Source organism: Melopsittacus undulatus, chromosome 5 (genome assembly GCF_012275295.1).
Source record: "Melopsittacus undulatus isolate bMelUnd1 chromosome 5, bMelUnd1.mat.Z, whole genome shotgun sequence".
Lineage (NCBI taxonomy): Eukaryota > Metazoa > Chordata > Aves > Psittaciformes > Psittaculidae > Melopsittacus > Melopsittacus undulatus.
Window position 1 is genome coordinate 29,716,954 of NC_047531.1, and position 27,785 is coordinate 29,744,738.

Genomic DNA, 27,785 nt, shown 5'->3' on the forward strand with positions numbered 1-27,785 from the left:
TTCACAGCTACCATTTTACCATTTATTTCCAGCTTCCAAGAACAAGATAGAGATTCCTACGCTTGGATTTGGGTTCCCCAGAAAGTTTAACTATAGGAACAGGGAAGACATTCCAAAGGATTAGTTGTAGGTCATGTAGCGAGGGGTAGCGCTGAACTTCGCGTAGGATTTAATGACTTTGTTCACTGCCTCCAAGAAGTCTTTCTCTGTGGCAATTTTCCGGCGGGCTCGGATAGCAAACATGCCTGCCTCTGTGCAGACACTGCGGATCTCCGCACCTGGGAAGACAGGGATAAACCAATCCAATGCTGACCACAGTGAAGGTGAAGCCCAAACTTGTTTATAAAACATTAATCATCTTACCTGTGCTGTTGGGACACAGCCGAGCCAACAGCTCAAACCTGATGTCTCTCTCCACACTCATCGAACGAGCGTGTATCTTGAATATGTGAGTACGCCCCTGGAAGAAGAGTGAGGAGAAGGGTTCATGGCTTGAAAGAGACAGCTGCAGCTGTCCACATGCAGAGCAAGGGCAGATGGAGAACAGATCTTTTAGTTACTGCCCAAGCTTCCCATGTCTGTACATGTTTAACTGTCCATAAGTAATGTAAGTACTTTACTTACAGATAAGTAACATTAAGAAAGTAACTTTTGAAAGAGCTTTAGTTGTAGAAGTACCTCAAGAAATCTCTTTCAAAAGAGCCAAACAAAACACAATCCAACTTAAGAACTGAACCACGAATCTGGCTAAAGGATTCCTTATCTGTTCAGACAAGAATACGCAGTGACTACAGCTATTCACCAAGGCTTCTCTGCCAGAGAAGAAATCTGTGCAGTGTGAGAAAACCTTTTTGGCATATCTTTAATCCCCCAAATTTCCATGTAGTTTCACTTAAGTGAAGAGTGCTGCTTTTGGTAATTCTTATAAACTGCTTCCAGACAACCATGAAGAAACACTGGTACCAGACTACACTTAGTTGTGAGAGGAAGCACTCTGACCTCAAGATCAGGCAAGCTGAACTCGATCTTCCTATCCAACCTGCCAGGCCTCATCAGTGCTGGATCCAGAGTATCGGGTCTGTTTGTAGCCATCAGCACCTTGATGTTGCCTCGTGGGTCAAAACCATCCAGCTGGTTGATCAGCTCCAGCATAGTACGCTGCACTTCATTGTCCCCACCAGCCCCATCATCAAAACGAGCACCTGGAGAGAAAAAACACATGCGTTTCACACAACAGAGGGATCCCCTCAGTGCCTGCAGGAGGTGCCACAGCTCCTGCACAGAAAACACCTGGAAAAACCTTAAATTACATACAGATCTTTGTGGCAAGTTTAAAAAGGTGTGAGGGGTTATTTGAAAACATACTTCAAACAAAGAGTGAGTGGTGTTACCCATCAGTTATAATAAGCACTGTATCCTCATCCCTGGTATGAAAGAGCCCACCTCCCTGCCTAATCACTGGCCAAGCTGCTGAAATGTACGAATATAGCTTGTTTCTGCATTTGTTTTGCCTTCCCTCAACTAAAATCCTCTTCTCTGTGTGAAAATTGTTCTACTCTCGAAGTACTTCCTTTGAGTGAAAAAAATAACTCATTTTCAGGCAGCATAAAGATGTGGTAGGTAGTCCAGAAGCTGAAGGGGTTTAGGTTAGCAGCACTTTGTGCAGAGGTTTGTCACTGAAGTTCAAATACTCTGGGTATTCCAAATGTGCAAACTGACTTCTCTTCTGGGCTACATAAAGCACCACTTGACAGCCTCCTGCAGGTGGGGCGTGCTGGTAACAGCTTTGCTGAACAGGTATTTACAAGCACATTTCTTGCACTGATATGGAATTACAACATGTAAAGTAAACTTGAAGTTCTCCTATGAGCTTAAAGCTATAGGTATTACCAACATACCTCCAATGGCATCAATTTCATCAAAGAATATAAGACAAGCTTTTTTAGTTCTGGCCATTTCAAAGAGTTCACGAACCATTCGAGCTCCCTGAAAAGAAAAAAATACCAAGATTTTGTTAAGATTCAAGGCACTTCAAAGGAAAACTACAAAAAATAAACTTTTCATGCTTACAACACTTCTAAGGTTCCGATGATAAAAATCTTCTATCTGTATTCATATATACAAGGGAGCATTCTAAATCATACAGCAATTTATAAAGGAGAGAAAAGTTACTACTCTTAAATTCAGGTGAAGTCATTTACCCCAGGCCCAAATGAAAAATCAGTGGCAGACTTGGGGACAGAGTCCTAATCCTGGAGTCCTGAACTGTAGATTTAACTCTGCAACACAGAATCCATTTCATCAATGACAGTGTACTTCAGGTCCTATCACTGCCTGCCTGATCTGCAGCCACGTGTCTGACAGCTGCTCCTTTACTTGTATCTCCAGCATGCAAGTACATTGTACCCACTGTGGTGTCTGGTCCTCATCACTTGAAACCTGCAAATCCCTCCACACTCCATCAAGTATCTGCTCTTACCTCTCCCACATATTTCTGCACCAATTCAGATCCAATGACTCTGATGAAGCAGGCATCAGTCCTGTTAGCAACAGCACGGGCACAAAGTGTTTTGCCCGTACCAGGTGGCCCAAACAAAAGTACTCCTTTGGGAGGCTCAATTCCAAGGTTAACAAACCTTTCAGGCTGTAATGGCAGGAAACAGATGGCAAGGTTATGTGCAAACTAAAGACTGTGCATCAAAATGTATATACAAGCTAAGAAAATCATCAACAAACAGCAATATAAACCAGGCTGGGCTGGACTTCACTTGTTAAAATGAGACTTCCTCTCACTTGAGGCATTTATGTTCAGCTAGGTTATTTTATCTTGTTTTTTCAAATGCTAGCAGATGTGCAGAATACTTTCAAAACAACAGAAGTTTCAATCTGGAGGTTACTTACGTGCAGCAGAGGGGTTTCAACCACCTCTCTCAGCTTTTCAATCTGCTCTTTACAACCTCCAACATCACTGTAAGTGACATCTGGCTTTTCTTCCACCTACACAATAACAAGGTGAACAAGCAGTTAATAGCCTGAAGCTGTGTATCCAGCCCAGAATAAAATCCAGGCAAATTTATCAAAATTACAAGACAAAGCAATGCCACAATAAGTAAAGGCAGTTCTCACTTGCATCATAGTGACGGTGGGATCAATCTTTGGTGGCAAGGGGATATGGATTTGATACTTGTTTCTGTCCACCCTGGTAAGAAAGCATAAAGACTATTATTTTAACACTGGTTCATTAAACTGTCATGGAGAAACAACTCTGTAAGTTAGAAGCCAAATTCTGTTCTTTTCTCTGGCATCATGACAGCCCAGCCCTGAAAGCTAACAGTCAGGTGGGCCAGAAACCAGAATTCATCTCCAGAGATGTTTAAAGGTTCCAAAGAAATTAATTCCAAAGTATTTTGAAAAATAAACTTCAAAATATCCCTCAGAGCAAACCACTAAAATATTGATTCTAAAAGTAAGAGGCTTCACCTCCTTAGCAAATATTTCCTGTGGCTGCCCTGTGTGTAACCATGAAGACTACCAAAGAGGAAGCCAGCTACACAGGCTCTCTGAACGTGGGACTACTGGGGCCCAAGCTGAACGGTTTCCATCCATGATGCATGGCTTTCATCAGAATGACATCAAAATCCAAAGACTCCAGCACAGCATGCATGTGACTTACTGTTTTCCAACAGAAAGACATTTGCGCTATCATTACAACAACTGCAAAAACATAATAGTTGACAGGTCAAAATAATAGATCAGATGAGCAAGCTTCAGTCTCCGGGTAAACTTGCAAGAATGTAAAGATTTTGCTCACCCAACTCTCATGCCTTCTTCTATGTCAGTAGGTGCCACCTGGTCACTGAGGTCCACCACGAATTTGGCGAACTGCTTGACATTGATAATGTACTTGGGGTCCTCAGAGTCTGCATTGATTATCTTTGTGCACCTAATACAGAACACTCAGTTAACATCACCAGGCACACTAACTGGCTTGTCATTTGTATAAACATCAAGGTAAGAGAGCTGTATTTTCCAGAGACACCAAAACAGTTATTGTATTTGTGATTCTCTTAGCACAGCACCATACCATAATTACAGGAATAAGTATGAAGTATGTAACATGTCATAAAGTACAACACAGTTCTTCTTTATACACTGGTAAAAAGCACTTTCAATATGCACAACACGTGAACTTAATTTTTAAGTAGCCTAGTTATATGCTGTAACTCATGTTTTTAACACTATGCAGCTCCACTGCAGAGAGTGAGAATGCACCCACCTTGCAACTTGCAATGGTTGCTCACTTTGGAGAGTTTGTTTGTCTGCTGCCAGATCCCAAAGAGCAGGAGGAGCCAGGCCGGTGTCAGATTCCTTGATTCCTATGTACAATACAGGTTGAAAAGGAAGCACCTAACAGGTATGCCAGCAATTCTTCCCAAACCAAGAACCACAGACTTAAGCCTGCAGAAAGCTTTTTGAGACCTCCGAACACACACACACACACACACACACACATCTTTGATGGACTTCCTAAAGAAAGGAGGCCCATGTGACTGTGCCACCTAAACACATAGATACCTGTCCAGGCATCCTCTAATACAGCTGTGCAGCATGGGGACCATTACAACCAAGCTGGACAGAGGTATTAAAGTATGCTTCTAAAAGGTGCAGGAAAGGAGTGAAACTTTGCAAGTGCTTTCACTGAGGGAAAGCTTTAGCACAAGACAGCAGAAGATAAGGGATTCACACAGATTAAAAACCTCATAAATCTTCTAAAACATGGATAGAAAAAGTACCATCTCCATGATGTATTATTTAAACCAGCTGATTTTACATGCTAGCTGCTCTAATACTCGTTTCTTCCCTAAGCAAGGACTGGTACCAGTGCTTAATGATAATATGTTGGGTTACTGCAGTCTATGGAAATTCACTCACTATTCAAAAACAGCTTGACACAAATCACAGCAAATTATCTGGTGGCAGATAGGGGCATTTGTTTCACATCATGTAATATATAAAAATTACAGTTTTGAATTAAAAGGTGTTACACTACAGAATCACATAATTGTATGCACAGATTAGCCCTGCCCAATCCAAAAGACTGTCACCTACACAGCAAAAATCTCATGTTACTAAATAAAGAGAAGTAATAATAATAAACCAATGCAGAAGTTGTTTAAGATCAGCTTCCTCAACCACCAATTTTGGTATATAGAATCACAGAACAGTTTGGGTTGGGAGGGATGCCCAAAAGTCATCTAGTCCAACCCCCCTGCAATGAGCAGGGACATCTTCATCTAGATCAGGTTGCTCAGAACCACATCCAGCCTGGTCTTAAATATCTCCAAGGATAGTGCATCTGGGCAACCTGTGCCAGGATTTTACCACCCTCATTGTAAAGAATTCTTCTTTGCATCCAGCCTGAATCTCCTTTCTTTTAGTTTAAAACCATCACTCCTTGTCCTCGTGCAACAGGACCTTTTAAAGCCTCTTCCTGTCTTTCTTATGCAGCTCTTCTATTCCAAGTTATCTTAAGAAAGAAAGATACCAGTGAGCTCATTGATTTTCTTGAGCAGTTGTTGAATATCATCTTCTACTTGTTTGATCTGCCTTGAGTACGTGCTCTGGCCCTGGAAAAGAAATACCACATCGATTTCATAACTCAAATTATTTCATACTTAGGAAGAAATTACAATAGCTGTTGAGAGTCAAGATGTTCAATAGACTGTCTTGGTGTAACACCAACTACTGATCACAGCCAAAACAACCAGCACTGAGCTCCAGCAACAATATTGCTGTTTGCAAGACCAGAGTGCAGGTACACAGGACTAATTGCACAAGTGGAAATTTTTCACATTTGTGAACTTCAAGGACTTGTTTTTCTTTTAAACCTGTTCAGCCTTATTTTTTCAAACTATTGCTTTTTCTAAAGCTTAAAACAGGTTTAGTAAAAATTATATAGAGACAGTTTTGTATATGTTATCAGAAATCAACTATCTTACCCAAACTTTCCATCATCCACCAAAGACAGCAGAAAGATCATGCCACAGATCAGAAGCTCAATTCTTGCTTGTGATAAAATGCTTTACTATCTTGCCTTGCCTAGTATGGGCAGATTGGGATCTCCTTTACGAGATCTTCATATAAACATGGTAACCAAAAAGAAGCCTCAGCAGGCATATTCCAGAGCTTTGTAAAGGAGTCTCCATGTCAAGAATATTCAGACTTCTGGCAAACTTATCCTAAGCTGCAAGTTTCATTTGTCAAGAATTCTTTCACAGACCCACTGTACTTTCTGGTAGAGGGGAGATTTGCATTTTAAGCCTTACTGTCCGTGGCAAACTCTTCCCAAGCTCATAAAATCACAGAATGGTTTGGGTTGGAAAGGACCTTAAGATCATCTAGTTCCAACCCACCTGCCATGGGCAGGGACACCTCACACTAAACCATGGCACCCAAGGCTCTGTCCAGCCTGGCCTTGAACACCACCAGGGATAGAGCATTCGCAGCTTCCTTGGGCAAGCAGCATTCCAGTGCCTCACCACCCTCACAGGGAAGAACTTCTTCCCATATATAAGCCTGAACTTCCCCTGTTTAAGTTCTAAACCATTACCTCTTGTCCTGTCACTACAGTCCCTAATGAATAGTCCCTCCACAGCATCCCTGTAGGTGCCCTTCAGATACTGGAAGGCTGCTATGAGGTCTTCATGCAGCCTTCTCTTCTCCAGGCTGAACAGCCCCAACTTTCTCAGCCTGTCTTGACACAGGAGGTTCTCCAGCCCCCGATCATCCTCACGGCCCTCCTCTAGACTTGTTCCAACAGCTCCATGTCCATATGTTCTTCTTATGAGATTACATTCTTTTTACAAGATCTGTGTACCCCATATGAGTAGTTTTTTAATGTGATGGCTAAAAGCAAGTAAATTTAATGGAAGAAGGATTCCTAAAAGTTATTGTTCTTTATCAACCAAGAAAGTTGGTTAGTGAAGAAGCCCTAAGAAACCCCTAGCTGTAGCACAACCTACTAACAGGTTTTCTAACTACTCAGTACACATCCCTCCACTCTTGCATTCAATTCCCAACAGGATTTGCTTTTTTCTTTAACACTCTAGTAAATGCATGCTACTCACGTATGTTTTCAGCAAGGCAATATCTCCTTCATCCAGAGCTGAAACAAAAGAGGACACACTTAGCTTGCACTTTTAAAAACAGAAACAGTGGTATCAATTCTGCTTCTAGAAGATAAAAACATGATTTAAAGGGATACTTTTGAGTTTCTATTTTTTCACCAAACCAAAGTAGGACAAAAAAAATATCAGACAGTATAGAAAAACAAAACAGGGTCTCCAGCTACAGTCTTCAGGGCAAAAACCCATACCACCCAGAGCTCACAGCAAGCACACCACTTAAATTTTGCCTCGCTCAGGGTAGCTGACTGACCTGTGACTGTACAGAGAAGAAACTGAAGATATCAAAACTTCATCATTTCAACTTTTTGTTTCTTAATGTTTAAGCAAACAACAATGAAAAACTGTCACCACTTTCCACTAGTGATACCTTCCAAAATGCCCAGTGTGAGGAGCAAACAGCAACCAAACTTAAAATCTAATCTAACCTAGCAAAGCTGCTCTCAGTAGGAAAACACTAAAATCACTAAAGCAGCCTGGAATCAATAACTAAAACAAGGCTGAGTTTTAATATTGTAAAATGGAAAATATGGGAACATCATACCAGACAAGATAGAGTCTGGTTCAACAAACATCCCTTCTCCAACAGGAGCGTCTATGAATGTGGCAAATACAGAGTGAGCTCCCAGTCCCAGGTCACATGTCCTTATAAACAGCCCTTTAAAAATATTCCCTACATCAGTATTTCTGCCAGTTTTTTGAATCCCTGTAAACTTCCAGCAGCTTCCACAGAATACTCAGGAAGGAATGCCCCTGTTTAACTTAGCATTGTGCTTCCTTTCACTTAACTTAAACTTGGAATCTAAAAATTGCACTGGAGCCTCAGTTTCCACACTAGAACAAGCAGCATCACTTGTTGCACATGTAAGCACAGTCCCACAGGACTGCTTCAGCAGGCCTTCTCAATTAACTATGAAAAACACAACTTGCTATTACAGTCAACCCCTATTTACTCATCATTTGACAGGCCCTTAACATTCCCTCTCCCTTTCCCCAAAAGCTATCCCTTTTTCCAACTGAATTACAACCTTCCCCTTAAATATTCCTGGACCTCAGTTTCCTCTCTTTTCTAATTCCACTCTATGTTTTTATGCTAGAGGGAGCCCAAACCACACAGTATTCCAGATCTGGGTGCAGTATGCATTATACAGCATTTTGAGAGCATTTGTGTGTGTGTGTGTGTTGTTATTTCCTTCCTGGTTATTTGTACTAGCCCACTGATGTTTTCATATCTGCTAAACACTAGGTTGTTATAATTTGGTAAGTGGTAATGCTTGAGTGGAAACAGTTCAAAGTCTGTAACTGATCATGTACAGTATTGCTGTTGCTTCCTGATACATTCTTTAATGTTTAGTAACATGAAATAAAAAGGCAAATGAAATTCAAACTGGCAACGTTCACACTATGTTGGTACCACCAGAAAAATTTGACACTTCCTTCTCTCCAGCTTTCACTGACTTACTTATGAAAGGGGCAACACATAGGGTTTGGTAGCTCAGCAGGACTTCACCAATTAACAAAAGGAAATTATCACAGAATCAGTAGAACACTTTGTGTTGGAAGGGACATTAAAGCTCAGTTCTGATCCTGTTTCAATCCCCTGCCATGGGCAGGGACAACTCCTACTAGACCATGTTGCTCAAAGGCCTGTCCAGCCTGGCCTTGAACACTGCCAGGGATGGGGCAGCCACAGCTTCTCTGGGCAACCTGCACCAGCACTGCAGCACCCTCATAGTGAAGAACTTCTTAATGTCTAATCTACCCTCCTTCAGTTTAAAGTCAATGTCCCTTATCCTGTCATTACCTGCCCTTGTAAAACGTCCCTCTCCAGATTCCTTGTAGACCTCACCATGTATTGGAAGGCTCCTATAAGTTCTGCCTCAAGCCTTCTCCAGGCTGAACAATCCCAGCTCTCTCAACCTGTCTCCATGGCAGAGGTGCTCCAGCCCTATGGTTATCTTTGTGGCCCTCCTCTGGATCCGTTTCAACACGTCCATGTTTTTGCCAAGCTGGGGGTCCCAAAGCTGCACACAATACTCCAAGTGAGGTCTCACGAGAGCAGAGCAAAGGGGCAGAATCCCTTCCCCGACCTGCTGGCCACGCTCCTATTGATGCAGCCCAGGATACGGTCGGTATCTGGGTTGCGAGCGCACGCTGTCGGATCACATTGAGCTTCTCTTCGACCCCCAAGTCCTTCTCCTCAGCCTGTATTTGCAAATGTTTGTGGTGATTACATTTCCTGGGCAGGCCGAAGCGCAAAGCCGCTCTCTCCACGCACCGATCAGTGCTTTACCAGCAGCAGCCTGCGCGGACCTGATACCCCCCGGTTCTCCCTCAGAATCTCGAATTCACAGGCTGATGTTTATGTTTAACACATCGCAAGCTCCCCGCTCTCAGCCACACCGCCTCGCCAAGGCCGCAGACGCGGCACTGGCCGAGCCTGCGTTCAGGGCAGAGGAGTCCTCTCAGGAGGCGGCAAGGCCGGACCCGAGCCCGCATCGCTTCTCACCGCGGATGGGCTTATCCTCCTTCTCCTCCTCCTTGGTCTTCCTCTGATCGGCTCCCAGATAGTCCGGCATCGCTGCGGCTCCGTCCCTCCTGCCCTGCCCCGGATGCGTTACGCAGCACAGCCGGGACTTCCGACCGGGCCCAGCCGGGCCGCCGCGGGGACACCAAATGAGGGCGCACCGGCCCGGGCGCGCCGCGGGACACGCGCCGCGGAATCTCCTTCCCCCCGCGCACCGCTGCCGCAGCTAGAGAGTTCCGCCCACTACAGCCTCTGGCGAGGCGGCGTACACCGTTCAGGTTGAACCCGCACGGCGGGCCCCGGCCTGGGCTGCTGCCGGTACCTCTGCGGAGAGGCGCCGGGGAAGAGGCAGGAGGGCAAGGCGAGGGGGCCGGGCCCCTTATCCCGCCGCACGCCGCCGCCGCCCCGGAAGCGCTCTCCGGGCGCCTCCATGCGCCGGCTCCTGGCAACCGGCGAGGCGAGGCTCGCGGCGTCCTGCGCCCAGGCCCGAGGCTCGCTGCGGCCGCTCGGCCGCCGTCGCCGCCATGCTGCGGGGGGCACAGGAGGGGCAGGCCACGGCCGTCACCAGGGCGCTGTCGGCCGGTAGGTACCGGGGAGGCCCGGGTGCGGGAGCGGCGCTGTAGCTGGTGCCGCGGCCGGCGGGTGCGGCATGACGGCAGGGGACCGGCGGCGGTGCCGGGGTGCTCCGCTGCCGTCTGTCCCGCCGGGGTGCAGGGTTGTGGCTGTCGGGATCGGGGCTCCTCCCGCCCGAACGAGTGCGTGTTCGGGGGGAAACCCGCGCCTGGAGCCGCTGCCCAGGGCCGGGAAATCTCCCGCGGCTGAGGAACTTTGCTGTTTATTTCAGCTCAGCTCTGCCCTCCCCGCGTGCTGCGGGTGCCTCGGTGCTCGGCCCCACTCCGTGTGTGAGCAACAAGTGCTGGCGCTGCCAGAGGGAGGGGCCTGTGCCGGGGCAGCGGGAACGCGGAGATCGGTGCCTCTGCCGCGGTTATCGCCTCGTTACTAGAGCAAGGAAGAGATTAAATAACATTTAACGTGTGCGTTCCTCTAAGAAAGCACCTTTCAAGGTCTGAGAGCACAATTAGGTGTTTGGAAGATAGTACCTTATGGGGACCGCGTTGTGGTGCTTGCAGCCTTTACACAACAGTGGTGTGTGCGAGCGGAGTAGATGTGGCAGTCTGTGGCCTCGTGTGATTCAGTGCTTTTATGGGTTTTGGTGGGGTTTAATTTGACAAAGATTAAAAAGTAAACCACAGAAGGTGAAGTTGCTTTTATGTTTTTGCTTATAGCATCAGTACTCTGTCAAGTGGAACCGGTGGGAAGATGGTTTGAAGCGTTTATTAAGAGGAGAAACATAAATGTTTCTGCCTCTTTCCAGGAGCTAGAAGATGAGAAGGAACTCTCTGAAGAATCAGGGGATGAAGAACTGCAGCTTGAAGAGTTTCCTATGTTAAAAACTCTTGATCCAAAGGACTGGAAGGTATTGAGTTGATGCATATTAGTATTAATGATTTTTTCTGCAAATCTCCTATCAGTTATCTGCTATTCCCAAGATGTTAATGATCATCTTCCTCCCCTCCTCCCACCCCACAAGTTTGTCTTACTTAATGTTTGTATATTTCCCAGACATAACTGATTGATGAGTGTAAGCTCAAACACCCATTGGAAGATCTTAGTCTTGAACTGTTGATTTTCATTTCACTGCCTGTGAGCAGTTAAAGTGTCTCTTCTCCCTGTTACAGCCATCCCCTATTTTAGAGTTATGTCAGCACTCTTTAATATTAAAGACAGCAGTTCAGTTTTCCAGTAATTGAACTTTCTCAGACTCAATGCCTTAACCCAATTTAGATTAAACTACTTGAATTTCTGCAGTACTGGCTTAATTGATTCATGTTATGTTATTCAGTAATTATGGTGTTTACACTAATTGTTCCTACAGCCTTTTTCTAATATTTATTGAGAGAAGAAATCTGCTTCCTGCTGTTGTTAAAGGACAGGGATAACTGGTTGTCTATGTGTGTTGTGGCTTTTTAGGTCATATTTATTAAGGGTTTGTTTGGTTCTTTCTTTCCCTCAGAATCAAGACCATTATGCAGTTCTCGGGCTAGGCAATATACGCTACAGGGCTACTCAAAAACAAATCAAAGCAGCACGTAAGTACCTTTTCAGATGTACAAAATTGTTTTCCATGTGAAAATACATCTATGTTATGAACAGGCTTTTTACTGCTTCACAGGCCTAAAAATGCTGCCTCTCTGATTTCTGTTGCTTGTCAGCCTTCTAAATTCACATCACAGCTCTAAGTCTAGAGATTTAAACATTTTCACTGAGTTCACACCTCTGCTTTCTTGCCTTTTTTCATCAACAGCCTTGATGCTGTAACTGTGTGTCTATTTCTGAGTCTGCAGTCAGGCTCAGGGAGAGGCAGAGAATTACTGCTAGCCCTGTCTTATGTGTTTCAGTAGGTTGGTACTTTGGAGCCCCATAACAATGGCTAGCTCTTATGTCAGAATTGGATGCAGGTGACTGAGGACATTTTGTGGTATTTGCATGTGAAGGAACAACATGTTGAGCTTCAGAATCTTTCTCTCTAGAAAGCAATGTGGCTAAGAGTTGACTTTGCAAGAAGGGTGTGAGTATCTAGTGGAGGAAGATTTAAAAGTACTCTGAAGGTTGTTCAGTAGCCTTTATGAAATAGTATTATGAAATAATCTGATGGGTTTTATGAGTTGATCTTGCAAACAACCACCTGTACAACTGTTCTGTTTGTGAGTAGAATAACTGTCCCAGTGAAGCCACAGGTGCTCACAAATAAAAATGGGTGGAAATTAGCAAATTACCAACTTACACAGGAAATAAGAGCAATATAAGAAGGACATGGAGCAGTTGGAGCAAGTCCAGAGGAGAGACATGAGGATGATCAGGGGGCTGGAGAACCTCCCATATGAAGACAGGCTGAGAAAGTTGGGTCTGTTCAGCCTGGAGAAGAGAAGGCTGCGTGGAGACGTCATAGCAGCCTTCCAGTATCTGAAGGGGGGCTCTAGGAATGCTGGGGAGGGACACTTCATTAGGGACTGTAGTGATAGGACAAAGGGGTAATGGGTTCAAACTTAAACAGGGAAAGTTTAGATTGGATATAAGGAAGAAGTTCTTCCCTGTGAGGGTGGTGAGGCACTGGAATGGGTTGCCCAACGAAGCTGCAAATGCTCCATCCCTGGTGGTGTTCAAGGCCAGGTTGGACAGAGCCTTGGGTGACATGGTTTAGTGAGAGGTTTCCCTGCCCATGGCAGGAGGGTTGGAATTAGATGATCTTAAGGTCCTTTCCATGGCCAGGGACACCTCACACTAAACATGTACTTAAGGCAACATTATTTATAGAATTGTAGAATGGTTTGGGTTGGAAAGGACCTTAAGATCACAAAGTGTGTGAGGCGTCGCTGCCCATGGGATTGGAACTGGATGATCTTAAGGTCCTTTCCTACCCAAACCATTCTACAATTCTATAAATAATGTTGCCTTAAGTACATGTTGCTTAGCAGCACCACTGTGGAGCACAGAGCACCTGCTCTGGTGATGATTAGTGGTCTTGATAATCTTTTAAAGCAAGAACTGGGGCATGTCTCTAGGATCCTGACAGCACTCTGCTATTATATGGGGGTATAGAGATGTGAGTCTTTCTCATCAGTACATACTGTGATTTCCTATTGCTGAGAAGGATTCTGATTTGTTTCTCAAAAGGCAGGTTGCTCTAACTACTTGCATGATATTTTCTCTCTGGTATTGTATAGCAAGCCAACAAGGTATGTTTTACATTGTATGACAATATGGCTAAACCTTTTGTCTAAGAAAGTCTAAAATCTGATTTTACTGTTTAAACACTAAGACAACCTTGGTGGCAACTTCAGTAGATACTTTGTATGTGCTAGTTATATCTTAGGATTTAGGCCTAAGGAGAGAACAAAGTCCCATATGTGTTATCCATGTTACATGCAGCAGTCTTCACCAGCACATGGCTGTAGTTCCCTTGCTAAGTTCCACCTTGGACTGTGCTCAGAACTTGAGTAAAGGGATAGAATACAATTTTGACTTTATCTGAACGACTTTGCTTTTAATTAGAAATAACTAAAATTACATTAGTTTCCTTTTTCTTCAGTATGATTGCACAGGTTCCTCAGTTGTGGTTATTTTGTGTCCCAGCAAAGATGCAATATTCTAAATTCTGACAATATTGTTAAATTAATTAATTCTAGAATTCTACGAAAGAACATTTGTTAATTCATCTGTTTCCATCCTTACGTTTTTTTGGGGTTGCTTTTTGGCTTTGGTTGTTTTTAAAGTACCTGATTAGGGAAATGTCAGTTGGAATTACTATGTTACTTTGTAGTTTGTGAAAAATAAACTATTAGTGATGAAGAAGCATTTCTAAACGTAATGCATGTATTTCATAGATAAATCCATGGTGTTGAAACATCATCCAGACAAACGAAAAGCTGCAGGGGAACAGATAGGAGAAGGTGATAATGATTATTTTACATGCATAACTAAAGGTAAGCAATTGATCTCTTTTATTAGGTACACTCTCAATCTACTTGATAATCTGAAATGTATTTGTAGTGCTTTATTAGGCTTTTAAAGAATCATCAGTTATTAAAATCCAGAGAAGTTCTTTTACCAGTTAATAAATAGACATATTTATTTAATATAATAAATAGAGATCACATTAATGTAACTTTCCTTTGGGGAGGAGCAGTATGGGGATGCAACTGACAGGTGTTTGTCTGCTGTGCCACTTGATGACAAAGTGTGCACCTTTGTAGCAGCACATGAAATGTGAACTACTAGAGGTGGTACTACCTGGGATAAGTTGCTGTGCTATGGAGAGATTTCCCTGAGCCACCAACAGCAATCGGAAAAACTGAATTCTAATGAACTTACTCTGTCAACAGAGCATCTGTTGATTTGATCTAGGGTATCTGTTTCTTCAGCTGCTCTCTTTGCCCACGGATAACCGAGTGAACTCAGTCGAATAACATTTCTCTTCTTGCCTGTAGTGACCTAGAACACTACTGCTGGCTGATTCAAAGACTGCAGGGACTGTTCTAGATATATGACTGAACATGTATAGAAATGCTTTGGAGTTTGGCTTTTTTGTTTATTTTAAACAATATTTTGTTTGCCTCAGTAAGGTTGATGTTGGAGGAAAACCTGGGATTTGTGTGTTCTAAACTTTCTTCTTGTGAGTTTCTTGTTACAATACTAGTTAAAATGTTAGGTAATGTGTTAAACAAGCTATTGATTGTTTAGATGTCAAAGTGTAAGAAGTTCCCAAAGGAAATTATTTGTCCATAGTTGCAGTCCTGTCAGAAACCAGCAAATACTTATAATGAACAGCCTGCACCTGAATTCAGGGATATACTCTGTGTTCTACACATAAGGAGGAAAATATTTCTCCTTAACTGCTTCTGATCTAAGTTTAAGGATAAACAGAAAATACAAAGTGGCACAGAAGAGGAGTAATACTTCTGGGCAGCAGCTTGGAGAAAGGAAATGCTGTAGCAGGGAAGGGGTGTCTAAAATAGCACCATGTCATAGCGGAATTAAGAAGCTTGAAAGACAGTAGTATGTAGGTGGGATTCAGGGCTGGGTTTGACAAAGGAATGAGTGGGAGATACTCTGTTCCTCCAGCACTGTATGTAGGAATACAATTTTGGATCTGTGTGGAAGGGAGATCTCTTAAGTGGAAGAGGAGCCAATGGATGCGCACAGAATTCCTTGCATCAGGAACATGGTATGAGGGTTACTGAAGCTCCTAGCTTGTGATGTAGAATATAATTTGGGTCATTTAGAGTATTAACAGAGAGAAGTCCCTTCCCAGAGGGGCAGCTAAGGCTGGCAGACAGCAGTTCATTCATAGTCACTTACATCCCTTCCTTTGCAGTGACATGTGCAGCAAGATCCATTTACACAACCCCAGAGCACCAACGTTTCCTTCAGCTTATTAGCTTCTAGATGCCGCCTTTTAGGTGCAGTGTTCTTTGTCCAGGGATGCAGCCTGGGAAGCCCATGAATGATCACAAAATTAATTTGATTCCTTCAATTTTTCAATTTACTGAAAAAAAAACAGTGGGCATTGTAGAACTGACAAAGTAACTCCACGCATCCTGGAATAAAAACAAGGTTACTGAAGCTACAATGTGTGATTGCCAGGATGTAAGATTCAGTAATGTGATGCTCCCTGACTTTACAGGAGAACTGGGATTGTGTGCATGTTCTGGCTAGTAGCTGTGTGGTGATTTATACTCTTTCCAAGTCTCAGTACAACTTTATCATGAGCTGAAAAAGTTCTAATGAATGGGCTCCTATTCTTGCCAGTTCTTGCATCATATTAACTCAAGAACTGCTGCTATTTTGTGCCTATCTTAGATGTTTTGCCAATTTAGCTGCAAAGATCTGGTGTAGGATAAAAGCCTAAGTTGTCATGCCCACACTCCCAGTGCCTGAATTGAATGTACTGCCACAAAATTGTTTTGAATATGCTTTGTACATCTTAGTGGTTAAATCTGTTGTGTTTCGTAAACATTTTCCTCCTGCTTAGTTTACCAAGGATTGACAGCAGTGCTTTTTAGTGTCGCTAAAATAATTGAATACCGAGCTGTACAGAATGAGAGATCAAACATAGATCTGAGAGCATCTTTTTAATCATTTACAGCCTTTTCTGTAACAATCCCACGTGGTGGGAAATACTCACCTCAGTCTCACGTTTTATGCCTGGTAACTTTCTTTCAGCTTATGAAATATTATCTGATCCTGTGAAACGACGAGCATTTAACAGCATAGACCCTACTTTTGATAACTCTGTACCTTCCAAAAGTGAAGCAAAAGAAAACTTCTTTGAAGTTTTTTCACCAGTTTTTGAGAGAAACGCCCGGTAAGCTCTGTCAGACCGCCTCTGCTGTTGCTGGAGGACCGGCATTTGCAAACTCTTCTGGCATTGTGTTCCTAGCAGGTGTGATTTTAAGGGATGCTGGGAGATGCATTAATTTGCTAGAAAGGGAACACAAGTAAAATAGTGCATTATCTATTATTTAATTTTAAAGTGAGCTGTTAACAGTGGTGGCATTGGGTTTGACCAGTGAGATTAAAAACCAAGGCTGTTCTCAGCTCCATGTAACTTACTCTGCTTTTTGTACCACACACTGTTTCATCTTAAAATTATTTGCTACACCAAGTGTGTGTATGCTACTAACAATTCCTTATTTTCTTATGAGGGTGAGACATTAACAGAAGACAGTAGTTATGTTCCCAGGTTAAAAGAGAAGATAAATGTAACTGTCAGTATTTGGTGGTTCTCTCTTAATGCGTCTTTTTTCTTTCTGCCTTTGATTCCTGCTTGCCCATTAACTTTGTATTAAGGCTATCACAATAGAAGTTTATTTCACCTTTTACCTGTATGGGGGGGAAAAAAGTGGTTTATTGTGTGAGGCACTTTACAACACATTCTGATCATTATCATTATTGAATCTTCTATCAAGTATTCCAGAGATTCAGACCTGGGTCTGTGGTTGGCAGATGGGTTTTTCCCTTCTCTGCTTGGAAATGGATGCGATGTCATGGAATAACAAATTCCAGAGTCTGTGGAAGATTTCACTCTTTGTAGGGAAAAAATGGAATGGAAGCAGAGCATGATTTATTCCCTTGTGCTCCATTAGAATGCATGGAAAACTTCCTGTAGCCTACTACAGAGCCAAGTTATTCACAGAGCACATTTTGTCTACGTTCTTTAAGCTCCTCTATCAGGAGAATGTGCGTGGAGAACTGATGGCTATAGGACAGCTTGTGCTCTATCAGATCTCCTTGTAGGCACACCAAACTCAGTCAGGAGGATTTTGCTGTTCTGGGGGAGCTCCACAAAAGAGGCCCAATCTGAAGGATGTGTAGAAGGAACTCTCTCCTGTTCTCTTCTTTGCTGGTGCCCCTCTGTGTTGGTGGAGGCAGCCTCTGATTTGGTGTTTTGATTCCATAGTTAACATATGCCATATTATGAAATCAGGTTATATTATTTCTTGAATATATCAATTTATTTTCAGGTGGTCAAACAAGAAAAATGTTCCTAAACTGGGGGACATGAACTCTTCATTTGAAGAGGTAGATGCATTCTATTCATTTTGGTAAGTTAGCCAGTACTCTATTCATAGCATTCAAGATCTGCGATGTCATGGGCTTGCAGCCCCTTTCACATGTAGGTTGTTGGCAGGATCTGTTCTGACCTAGTAGTGATACGAAATTACCCCACAGCTGTTGGTGCCTTCCACAAACTGAGCTGTCTTTTCTCTGGGCTAATACATCCATGTTGTGAATTCACGGTTACAGCAGGAGCTTCTGATGGTTCTCTGACCACAGTGGTTGTGAACCACACTGACCCACAGCCTAGCAGTGGATTTCATCTCACCTAACTTGTGTTTTTAGTGGAGGTATCTACTAGGCAGTTAAGTTCCTCTAGTTAAGGAGGTCTGTCTAGTCCAATAAAGTCAGTAGAGTTTATATCTTGACTTACCTGTTAAATACAGACGTTTATATAAAGATTAATTTCTGAGCTCTACAGACTGCACTGCATCTCCATTGCCTATAATGGGAACTTAGACAACTGCACTGTAGGCATTTAGAATTGATAAGACTGATCCCATCCTAAAATGCAGTCTGTTTTACAGTGCTGACAGATGTGAATCATTACTTTTAATAGCATCTTGTGTTTTGACTTAACACAGTGGAATCACCGTGTACATACAGTACATGCAGTGTACTTGTACATACAGCGTCATTGTAAATTATGTATAAATAACAGTATAAGTGCCTACAAAAAACTAATAGTAAAAAAGGTAGGTTATCTGTAATAGTTTTGGTTTTTTTCTTTCTTCACTTTTTATTTTCTCTTCTAATTTACTTTAGGTATAATTTTGATTCCTGGAGAGAGTTTTCCTATTTAGATGAAGAGGAAAAAGAAAAAGCAGAATGGTATGTAAATAAAAAGAAATTTGACAGGAAAGTGAGATTGATACAGCAAGATTTTCCAACTTCCTATCAGAGAAGTCATAGGAGGAAAGGTAGCCAAACTAAGAATTCCAGTCTCCTAGTTCAGTAGTCGGTCATGGATTTTAACTGGACTGACTGTGGGCTTCTCTTTGTCTTACTTGTGCAACTGAGGTAGTTCTTGGTTTGCATTGCAGAGGTGGTTCTGAGGTGCTTTGAAATGTGTGTTTGTCTAAGTTTAGACTTGCAGTTACAGCAAGTTGCAAACACAAGCCAGAACAGAATGGATGAGTAAGCATGCATCATTTCTCTCCAACTATTTATTAAGCTGTGCTGAGACAAGTGATACTTTCTAAAATTCAGAGATTAGTTCTGATGGCTCGATGTTAATTGAATCCTGAATTTGTTGATGTAGTGATAGTTGTTGAATTACTCAGCCCGTGTAGCTGTTGGAAAATACATTCTATTTTTATCCTTCCTACATTTATAAACACAGAATGTTCAAGTTAGAGCAGCAAATTGTTCAGTCTTAACATGGATTTCATGGGACACGACCTTTCACTTAGTCATCCTTGTATAACCATAGCTTGCATTGTATGAACCTCTGCTTCCAAGTTTGAACAGGAATCAGTTTTGTAGTTACATTCAGTGGTTAGCTTGCTTTGTGGTTAGAAACAGCCATATTTAGGCTGTCACTAGGCACTTGTTCCTCTGCTCTTACACCTTTTCCTGCCTCTCTGAATGCAGTGTACTCTCTCCTGTGAAGATTCTGTGAAGGCACTGTAACCAGTTCCACATCACCTGTATTTTTGGTAAATTACACAGATTGAGCTCAAGGCTTCTCATTGGAAGGGTCTTGAATTATTTGCACAGCTCTTTTTTTGTGCTTATTCCAGTCCTTAGTGTCCTGTTTAAAAGTGTCTAGACAAATGATACATACTCTGCTGTACTTAGAACTATGTTTCAGCTTCTGTTCAGATGGCCATGATTCTTGTTAGCCCTTCTTACCAAAGGTGATGTTTGTGTCTTAAACACTGTAGTAGTCTCCTGCTGTGTTATGGGGATTGTTCTCTTTGTTCTGAGGTATATTATGCATTTGGATGTGTGGATGAGGATATAGACCCCTGCTAGAAATTTGTCTCTTCCTTGACAGCACTGACAAATACTTTCAGATGTAGGCACCCAAGTGTTAATCTATTTAACCTGAGCTGCGTTTTACTGGAGGGAGCTGGACACAGTTTTACTGGGGTATTACAGTACTCCATAGAAGGTGTTCTATCTGTGCAGATGTGTTTACTTGGGATGACCTGCGTTCTGTAAAATGGAGATAATTGACACTGATTATATTGCTGCCCTTTAATTAAAGTGTATGCCGGCATTTCAGTTGTTTTGCCTGGGTTTAATGTTTGGTCGACAAGTGGATTGCATGAAAGTCCATGATCTCATTCCTTGTGATGACAGATAAGCAGCTTATTTTGTCAGGTTTATGGAATGCTGTGAACACTTACTAGCTTTTGATATGAGCTTGGGGTCTGGAACTTCATTTTCTGAAGTATTCAGAGAAGAGCATCTGTGTGGGGAAACTCTAAAAGGTTTGTTGATGTATATCTAGCAGAGTGACACTGTAGTGTATTAGCACTGAACTAATTCTGCTTTCGTTTTTTAGTCGAGATGAAAGGAGATGGATTGAAAAGCAAAACAGAGCTGCCAGAGCACTGAGAAAAAAAGAAGAAATGAACAGAATTAGGACACTTGTTGGTGAGCATATAAACTGCTGGGGTTTTAAAGAGATTTGTGAACTAACAGTGCAAATCTGGTTTTCTTTTGTATGTGATGCGTCTTTTCTTCTGCCAGACAATGCATACAGCTGTGATCCCAGGATAAAGAAATTTAAGGAGGAAGAAAAGGCAAAGAAAGAAGCAGAGAAGAAAGCAAAGGTAGAAGCAAAACGAAAAGAACAGGAGGCAAAAGAAAAAGTAAGTTAAATAGTTTATTTGGGTTGAAAAACACTGATTCATTCACACCTGATCCACTGCATCAGCTTCTAGATGTGTCAGAAGGCAACTGTTAAAATGATATTGGGGTTTAAAGATGTGTTGTCTGTGATCCCTGTGCAACAAGCAGTGCAAGACTGACATCCTTTCGAGAATGAGACAAAAGCAGCACAGATCTGAAACAAAAATAAACTGCTAAAATTGGCTTCTGTTGTTGCATACACTTCCTCTGGTTTAGAAGCAGTCATTAAGTTCCATGGCCTGCTTTCCTTTTCCATAAAACAGATACAGCAGCTTGCCTTGTGCATATGGTCTGTGAATGGTTGGTTGGTATGAAACACTGAGGTAACATAACTGAAAAACAGTAGATTTAGATTTGGAATAAGGAAGAAGCTCTTCCCTGTGAGGGTGCTGAGGCACTGGCACAGGCTGCTCAGAGAAGCTGTGGCTGCCCCATCCCTGGCAGTGTTCTAGGCCAGGTTGCATGGGGCTTGGAGCAACCTGGTCTAGTGGAAGGTGTCCCTGCCCATGGCAGGGGGGGTTAGAACTGGATGATCTTTAAGGTCCCTTCCAACCCAAACCATTCTATGATACTTGATTAATATTAACAGTTTGGGAAAGACAACTCTGAAAGCAGTACCAGGAATGAAAGGGAACTGTAAGGTGCTAAAAAGTGACTTAAAAGACAATCACAGAATCCCAAGGGTTGGAAGGGACCTCGAAAGATCATCTAGTCCAACCTCCCTGCAAGAGCAGGGTAACCTAGAGTACATCACACAGGAACTTGTCCAGGCAGGCCTTGAATATCTCCAACGTAGGAGACTCCACAACCCCCCTGGGCAACCTGTTCCAGTGCTCTGTTACTCTTACAGTAAACAAGTTCTTCCTGATGTTAACGCGGAACCTCCTATGCTCCAGTTTACACCCATTGCCCCTTGTCCTACCACTGGATATCACTGAAAAAAGCCTAGCTCCATCATCCTGACACCCACCCTTTACATATTTGTAAACACTGATGAGGTCACCCCTCAGTCACCTCTTCTCCAAGCTAAAGAGACCCAGCTCCCTCAGCCTCTCCTCATAAGAGAGGTGTTCCACTCCCTTCATCATCTTTGTGGCTCTGCACTGGAGCACTGTAAGATATTATGTTAATAATGATGCAGCAGAAATGTTGGAACACTGCAGTGTTCCCAGCTTGTACTCTTGGGGCAGGCACAGGAAATTTTACACAGCATTGTATCTTCATTGTAAGGGAAGTCAGGATTTATCAACCAGGGGCCCTCAAAGTGAGTATTTGAATTGATGCCAATTGGTACGTGTTTCACCACGTCCCTCAAGAGTCTTGAAAACCAAACATTAAATAATTGATGCTAAAACACACATAAACAAAAAAAAAAAACAACAAAACCTAAACATACCCCAGAAGCAGCACATTTTCATATGGAATGACTGAATGACCCTATAATAGTGTGACTTTGTTGAGGTTTCTTTGTTTTTTCCTTTTGCAGCAAAGACAAGCAGAATTAGAAGCTGCACGGTTAGCAAAAGAAAAGGAGGAAGAAGAATTTAGGCAACAGGCATTAGTAGCAAAAAAGGAAAAAGAGATACAGAAAAAAGCCATCAAGAAAGAAAGGCAAAAACTGAGAACAACGTGCAAGGTATTTGAATATTATTATAGTGAAATACAGGTTACATTAATGAAATTATTATATTTGCTTAGATCAAATCTTGTCACATGCTTGTACTTACGGCTGGAGATGGGTATGGAAAGTGGGTTTATTAAAAATCAAAATATTAAAACACGTATTTACCGTATGAGTGAAGCTGACCAAATAGGTGCAAACACAGCAGTGGCTGAAGAATGCTGTGTGTTAAGCCTTTGTCTGAAGGAACGGGACAATAAAGTTCAAGAACTTTGTAGAACATGTATTTCTGCTTCCAGAACTGGAATTACTTTTCTGATAATGAGGCAGATTGTGTTAAAATGATGGAGGAGGTGGAAAAGCTTTGTGATCGTCTTGAGCTTGCAAGGTGAGTCTCCCTGCTGCTGATTCCTGCTCATTTTGATACCCATCTTTCTCCTAGCTATCCGTTGTAACTTAATAATTTATTTTTAGTCTGCAATGCTTGAATGAAGCACTTACATCCACAACAAGGGAAGGAGGAAAGGCGGCTGTAGTAAAACAGGTAATTATGCTGAGTGTCAAATCAAAATAACAGAGTAATTCCATTTGGGACATCTACGTGACTGAATGAAGTGAGATTCAACGTGGCTGCATGGAATCCTGCCTGTTAAACACCAAGACCTTAGTTTAATGGTCTCCAGGCAGACTTGATCTCTGTGCCATTTTACATAGTGAGTGCTACATAGTTCATGGGTGGTGAAATAACCAGGGCCAGCTAAGGGAAAAATCCACCTTTTCAATCAGTAAAAGACACAAAAGCTACCATTTGTACAGTATACAGAAACAGTGGGGGAACTTAATTTTACCAGCAATGGGTAGCAGTTACCTAAAGGGGAAGGAGGGCAGTCTTAACCTATTCTTTTACACAAGAAAAGTCTTAGTCTGATATCCATGACCTGGGGATTTTAGATTCACGAAAGGACTGCTGCAGGCTGTAGGCACTGGAAGGACAAGTTGGGGGATACCAAAATATGGGAAAAGCAAGACGCAATCAAGATTTAAAAACTCAGCAAGGTTGTGCTTAGATTTTCCATCAGGGAAAAGCCACATGGACTAAGATTGAACCTACATCCTGCAGAAAGAATAAGATGCTTTCTCTCATCTGCTTTGGATTTACACCTGTGAATTTTCTTTCCTGGCCTGAAGATGATGTGTCCCCATCCCAGGGTCAGGTTTACTTAGTCAGACAACTGAATTCAGGGGACTGAATCTGATCCTCAGTCTGCAGGGGAGTGTTCCAAACATGGGACAGTCACCTTTCAGTCTCTGTTAAAACTGTTCCACTCTTACCTGACAGATAATTCTTATAAATGCAGCTTTCCTTTTGCCAGGAAGATTTTATTAACAGATAGCAAGAAACCTGTTTTGAGCATCCTGCCACAGGCATAAGTCCATGGGTTTTTAGTATTGCCAAGGCTGGACTGGGCATACTTGGAAGCAGATACATTAAAGATATATCACCCACAGTCTCAGGATATGATTTCCATTCACAGATGTGCAATGGATAACACAAGTTCTGCTGAATTGCTTTCTAACAAAGTACATGTAGACATGTAACCCTGAGTAAGCACGTAGTTACTAAAATCTGGGCGGCTGCAGTTAATGCTAACTTAGCACAGCCATAGTAACTGAGAATTTCTGGCATAACCAGGCTTAGGCAGCAGTCAGGTTGGAAGATTTGGGAATTGGTGTATTGAACTAGGATGTTGAACTGCCCTCATTATTTGCTTTAGGTTCTTAATACTGTTGTGGATCTGTCCCTGTAAGTCAGGTGTTAGCCTGTAAATTCATGCTAGATTCAGAAGTTTTGCCTTAATCCTGAGAGTGTTCATGTAATTCCCTAGTGAACCTGTGATGGATTCCTGCTGTAGCTCCTAATCTGGGATGGCCAAATTTATGCATGGGATGTATGGAAATAATATTGGACCAGAGAAGCTTCTCTTTTTTCTTGTGTGTAATGTACAGAACAGAAACTAAGCCAAATTCAAGACTCAGAGCAATTCCAGAGGGGTTTGTCACTGTAAAACGTAACAGTAAATAAATAAATTGTGCTTGTTTACAATTCTTCAGATAGAAGAAATAAATGAACAAATAAAGCGAGAGAAAGAAGAGGCAGAAGCTCGGATGCGCCAAGCAACAAAGAGTTCAGAAAAGTCAACCACTGGTGGTGGAGGGGCAAGCAAAAATTGGCCTGAAGATGATTTACAGTTGTTAATTAAAGCTGTGAACCTCTTCCCAGCAGGGACTAATTCAAGGTACTTCTCGGGTTTGATGTTGAAAGTCCTGCTAGCCATTTACATTAAGTAACAAGTATAATACAACTTGTTCTCAGACCATCCTAAGTATGATGTCAGTATAAGGATTCCCTAAACTTCCTCCTTTCTCTTGACTTTTGAGCAGCCTGTGGTTTGTTTTCTCTCAGTACCATGCCCTACATGTTACTGGCATTACCTCAGCCTTGTATCTTATCTCTCCCCAAACTTGGGCCTCAGTCTATCAGTAAGATTGTGCCAAGGTATATGTTTGCACAGGGCTTACTATAGGATAGGCACTAGTCACTAAGCAGAGAACAAAACAAGCAGTGACCATGATTAAGGCAGTAATACAAGTATGTAAGTTACTTCCTGTAGCTCCACAGTGAATGTGAGGCTGGTTTCTCCTCTACAGAGCAGGAGGAACACATCCAGAGATACAAGTTAAATCTGACAGCTGTCTCCAAGGGAGAGCCAGGGTAGAAGGAAAAGGCTGGGATTCACCGAAAGCAGCACTGGCAATCAGTTCACTAGTAAGCATCAACAACAGGAGCATGCCTTAAATCCCATTCTTTTCCAGGAATGGAATCCCTTCACTTAGGATTCAAGGATTTGAAGCCTCCATTACAAGATTTGGGTACTTACTTTTAGATAAAGAAAGAAGCTGTCATAATCTTTGTGGAGGTGATACCAGTACCTGGTTTTGCACTGCAGCTCAGCAATTGAGTACTCAGAGAGAACACATGCCTAGATATAATCCCTAGATATCATAGGGGGCCTACAAGGATAGTGGGAAGGGACTCTTCATTAGGGACTGTAGTGATAGGACAAGGGGTAACAGTTTGAAACTTAAACAGGGGAAGTTTAGACTGGATATAAGGAAGAAATTCTTTACTGTGAGGGTGGTAAGGCACTGGAATGGGTTGCCCAGGGAGGTAGTGAATGCTCCATCCCTGGTGATGTTCAAGGCCAGGTTGGATGAAGCCTTGTGTGCCATGGTTTAGTGTGAGGTGTCCCTGCCCATGGCAGGGGGGTTGGAACTAGATGATCTTAAGGTCCTTTCCAACCCTAACTGTTCTAAGATTCTATGATCCTCCTGTATGATCAGGTGTAAATATTCCCTTCCATTTCCTAAGAATTCACTAGGAATAACTGTGGGGCTAAGGCTGTTCCAGCTCTCTCCTGTTGAAGGCCTTTTATCTGATGTTTAGATATTCTGTTGAGGGGTGGTGGACACAGAGCTAGAACCTTCTTAGCCTTTTCAGTGCAGCCTGCAGTATTTAATGTCAGAGGTGTTAAGGGAATTCTGGAAATCAACAGCTGAGCATTCTACCCACACTTTTTCTGTATCAGAAGCCAAAATGTTCACCCATGCTGACTGAATTCTTAAGGGAAACATCTGCATTTAGTGACTGAAAGCTTTCCAGAATAATTACCATTATTACCATAGTTTATAGGTAGGATTAAACTTAGGAGTCATTTTAAATACGTACAGGAGTTTGCCTGTAGCTTGTATGAAGATAAGCTATTACGTGATACAGTGGTTGACCCTTTCTGTTCTTGCTTTAGGTGGGAAGTTATTGCCAATTACATGAACTTGCACTCTACTACTGGAATGAAACGAACAGCAAAAGATGTCATCAATAAAGCCAAGAGCCTCCAAAAGCTTGGTATCTATATTACCTTATTTCTGTAACGAGATGGCATGCATGCTTCTGTACAGATTAGCTTTGAACTGCATTGTTTCTGTTATGAGAAAATCCTCTCTGTATTCCCAAAAGAATAGCAGAGCATTTATGCAATTCAGCATTTTTAGCCTAATGTTGTGTAAATCACCACCTCATGACTGACTCTCAGGAATTCTCTTAAGCTTGATGCACAGATGTGTAGGCCACATGCATTGCCAAGGCTCTTCTGCACTCAGAAAGAGGCAAATGGGCCTCTGGGAAAGCTCCCTACAAAGGAAGGCATCTAGAATGAATGGAACTGAGGAAGCTATAGAGATACTTTAAAAAGATTAATGGGATCCAGCACCAGAGTAAGACACCTGCATTCATGTGGTAAATGGAGCCTAGACAGCTCTGGTATAAGTCCTCAAAGAAAACCAAAACATCCCACTATAGAAGAAAAAACCCTATTTTCCAAATGTTCCAAACCACATCCCTGCTCAAGGAGGACCTGGACTTTGAGTGTTTCTACATCTGCAACATGCTTGTGCTGCGGGTAATATGCAAGTTTTTTGCCACAGCCCTTATTTGAGAGAATAATCCCTCTTGATTTCACTGAAGTAGCAGGTTCGGGCTTAAGTTTACATGGAAGAGGTATTCACCTGAGCGGGATAGGGGCTGGAAAGCCTGACACTTTGAGCAGAGTGTCTTTGATCCTGAAAGATTATTTTTTAATCCACCACTCTATTTATCATCATTTTAAAGGAAGTAGGAATTGGGGGTATTTGATAACGTGGTTATTGTAAACTAATAATCTGCTAGACAATGTTTTTATCATTACACCTGGCTTTAACTTCATTGCAGTGATCACTGTTCCATGTCTTGCTCACAGACCCTCACCAAAAAGATGATATCAACAAGAAAGCGTTTGACAAATTTAAGAAAGAGCATGGTGTGGTGCCTCAGATGGACAGTGCTGCCCCCTCAGAACGATTTGAAGGTAAAGGTGAAAGAGGAGCCTTCTTCCAGAGCTGTCTCCCCTGTGCCTCTTAGAATGTAATCCGGAACTTCTTAAGACTTGTTTATGAACAAACACATGTAGCAAGTAAGTGATCCAGGCTCTGTAATTGGATTTGAAGGTTGCTGGTACACACAGTACAAGTCACAGTTAACTGAAGAGTACCAGTCTGAAATGCTTCCTGGTGAAGCAACAGGTCAAGTCCGATGCTGAGATCATGTGTTCCTCAGAGAGTGCTACTTTTCCAGGTAAAAGTAGGCCTGAGGGGATGCACTCGAGATACAGGATTGTTGTACAGCTTTGGTCTCCTGTTAAACCCCAAATGCCGCCCATCAGCTTTTCCAGACACTTGCAGAAGGCTGTGTTTCCTGACTACTGAAACACAAAATGAAAAGCTACACTGCTGCTCCAGCACTATAGCTTCACAGGGCAGC

The 27,785-nt window shown here is 42.5% G+C and overlaps 2 protein-coding genes across 2 annotated transcripts in view; one reads left to right on the forward strand and one right to left on the reverse strand.

The window, feature by feature from the left end:
- Positions 1-10,027, reverse strand: PSMC2 (proteasome 26S subunit, ATPase 2). The gene is made up of 12 exons (XM_005148398.3): positions 9,694-10,027; positions 7,128-7,165; positions 5,546-5,627; positions 4,277-4,376; positions 3,812-3,943; positions 3,127-3,199; positions 2,902-2,997; positions 2,480-2,644; positions 1,899-1,986; positions 1,000-1,202; positions 364-460; positions 1-278 (listed from the first exon to the last, which is right to left on the reverse strand). The coding sequence occupies exons 1-12, from the start codon at positions 9,761-9,763 to the stop codon at positions 121-123; spliced, it is 1,302 nt and encodes a 433-aa protein (XP_005148455.1). The 5' UTR covers positions 9,764-10,027; the 3' UTR covers positions 1-120.
- DNAJC2 (DnaJ heat shock protein family (Hsp40) member C2) overlaps positions 9,863-27,785 on the forward strand; it is an 18,964-nt gene continuing 1,041 nt past the window's right edge. The window contains exons 1-15 of the mRNA XM_034062846.1: positions 9,863-10,293; positions 10,998-11,188; positions 11,786-11,861; positions 14,157-14,255; positions 16,495-16,636; positions 17,796-17,876; positions 18,655-18,720; positions 20,402-20,493; positions 20,590-20,711; positions 22,238-22,387; positions 22,672-22,760; positions 22,847-22,916; positions 24,485-24,669; positions 26,236-26,336; positions 27,226-27,333. Coding sequence (XP_033918737.1) covers positions 10,236-10,293; positions 10,998-11,188; positions 11,786-11,861; positions 14,157-14,255; positions 16,495-16,636; positions 17,796-17,876; positions 18,655-18,720; positions 20,402-20,493; positions 20,590-20,711; positions 22,238-22,387; positions 22,672-22,760; positions 22,847-22,916; positions 24,485-24,669; positions 26,236-26,336; positions 27,226-27,333 — 1,630 coding nt within the window. The 5' untranslated portion in view covers positions 9,863-10,235. The remainder of the gene's footprint in view (positions 10,294-10,997; positions 11,189-11,785; positions 11,862-14,156; positions 14,256-16,494; positions 16,637-17,795; positions 17,877-18,654; positions 18,721-20,401; positions 20,494-20,589; positions 20,712-22,237; positions 22,388-22,671; positions 22,761-22,846; positions 22,917-24,484; positions 24,670-26,235; positions 26,337-27,225; positions 27,334-27,785) is intronic.

Bases quoted from the DNA above. Each gene is read 5' to 3' on its own strand.
- PSMC2 (XM_005148398.3), bottom strand. From the start codon at position 9,763: ATGCCGGACTATCTGGGAGCCGATCAGAGGAAGACCAAGGAGGAGGAG. The intron at 5,628-7,127 runs GTGAGTAGCATG...TTTCTTTTCCAG, and splicing joins TTGCCTTGCTGAAAACATAC to GGCCAGAGCACGTACTCAAG. The intron at 279-363 runs GTAAGATGATTA...CTGTCTTCCCAG, and splicing joins GCTGTGTCCCAACAGCACAG to GTGCGGAGATCCGCAGTGTC.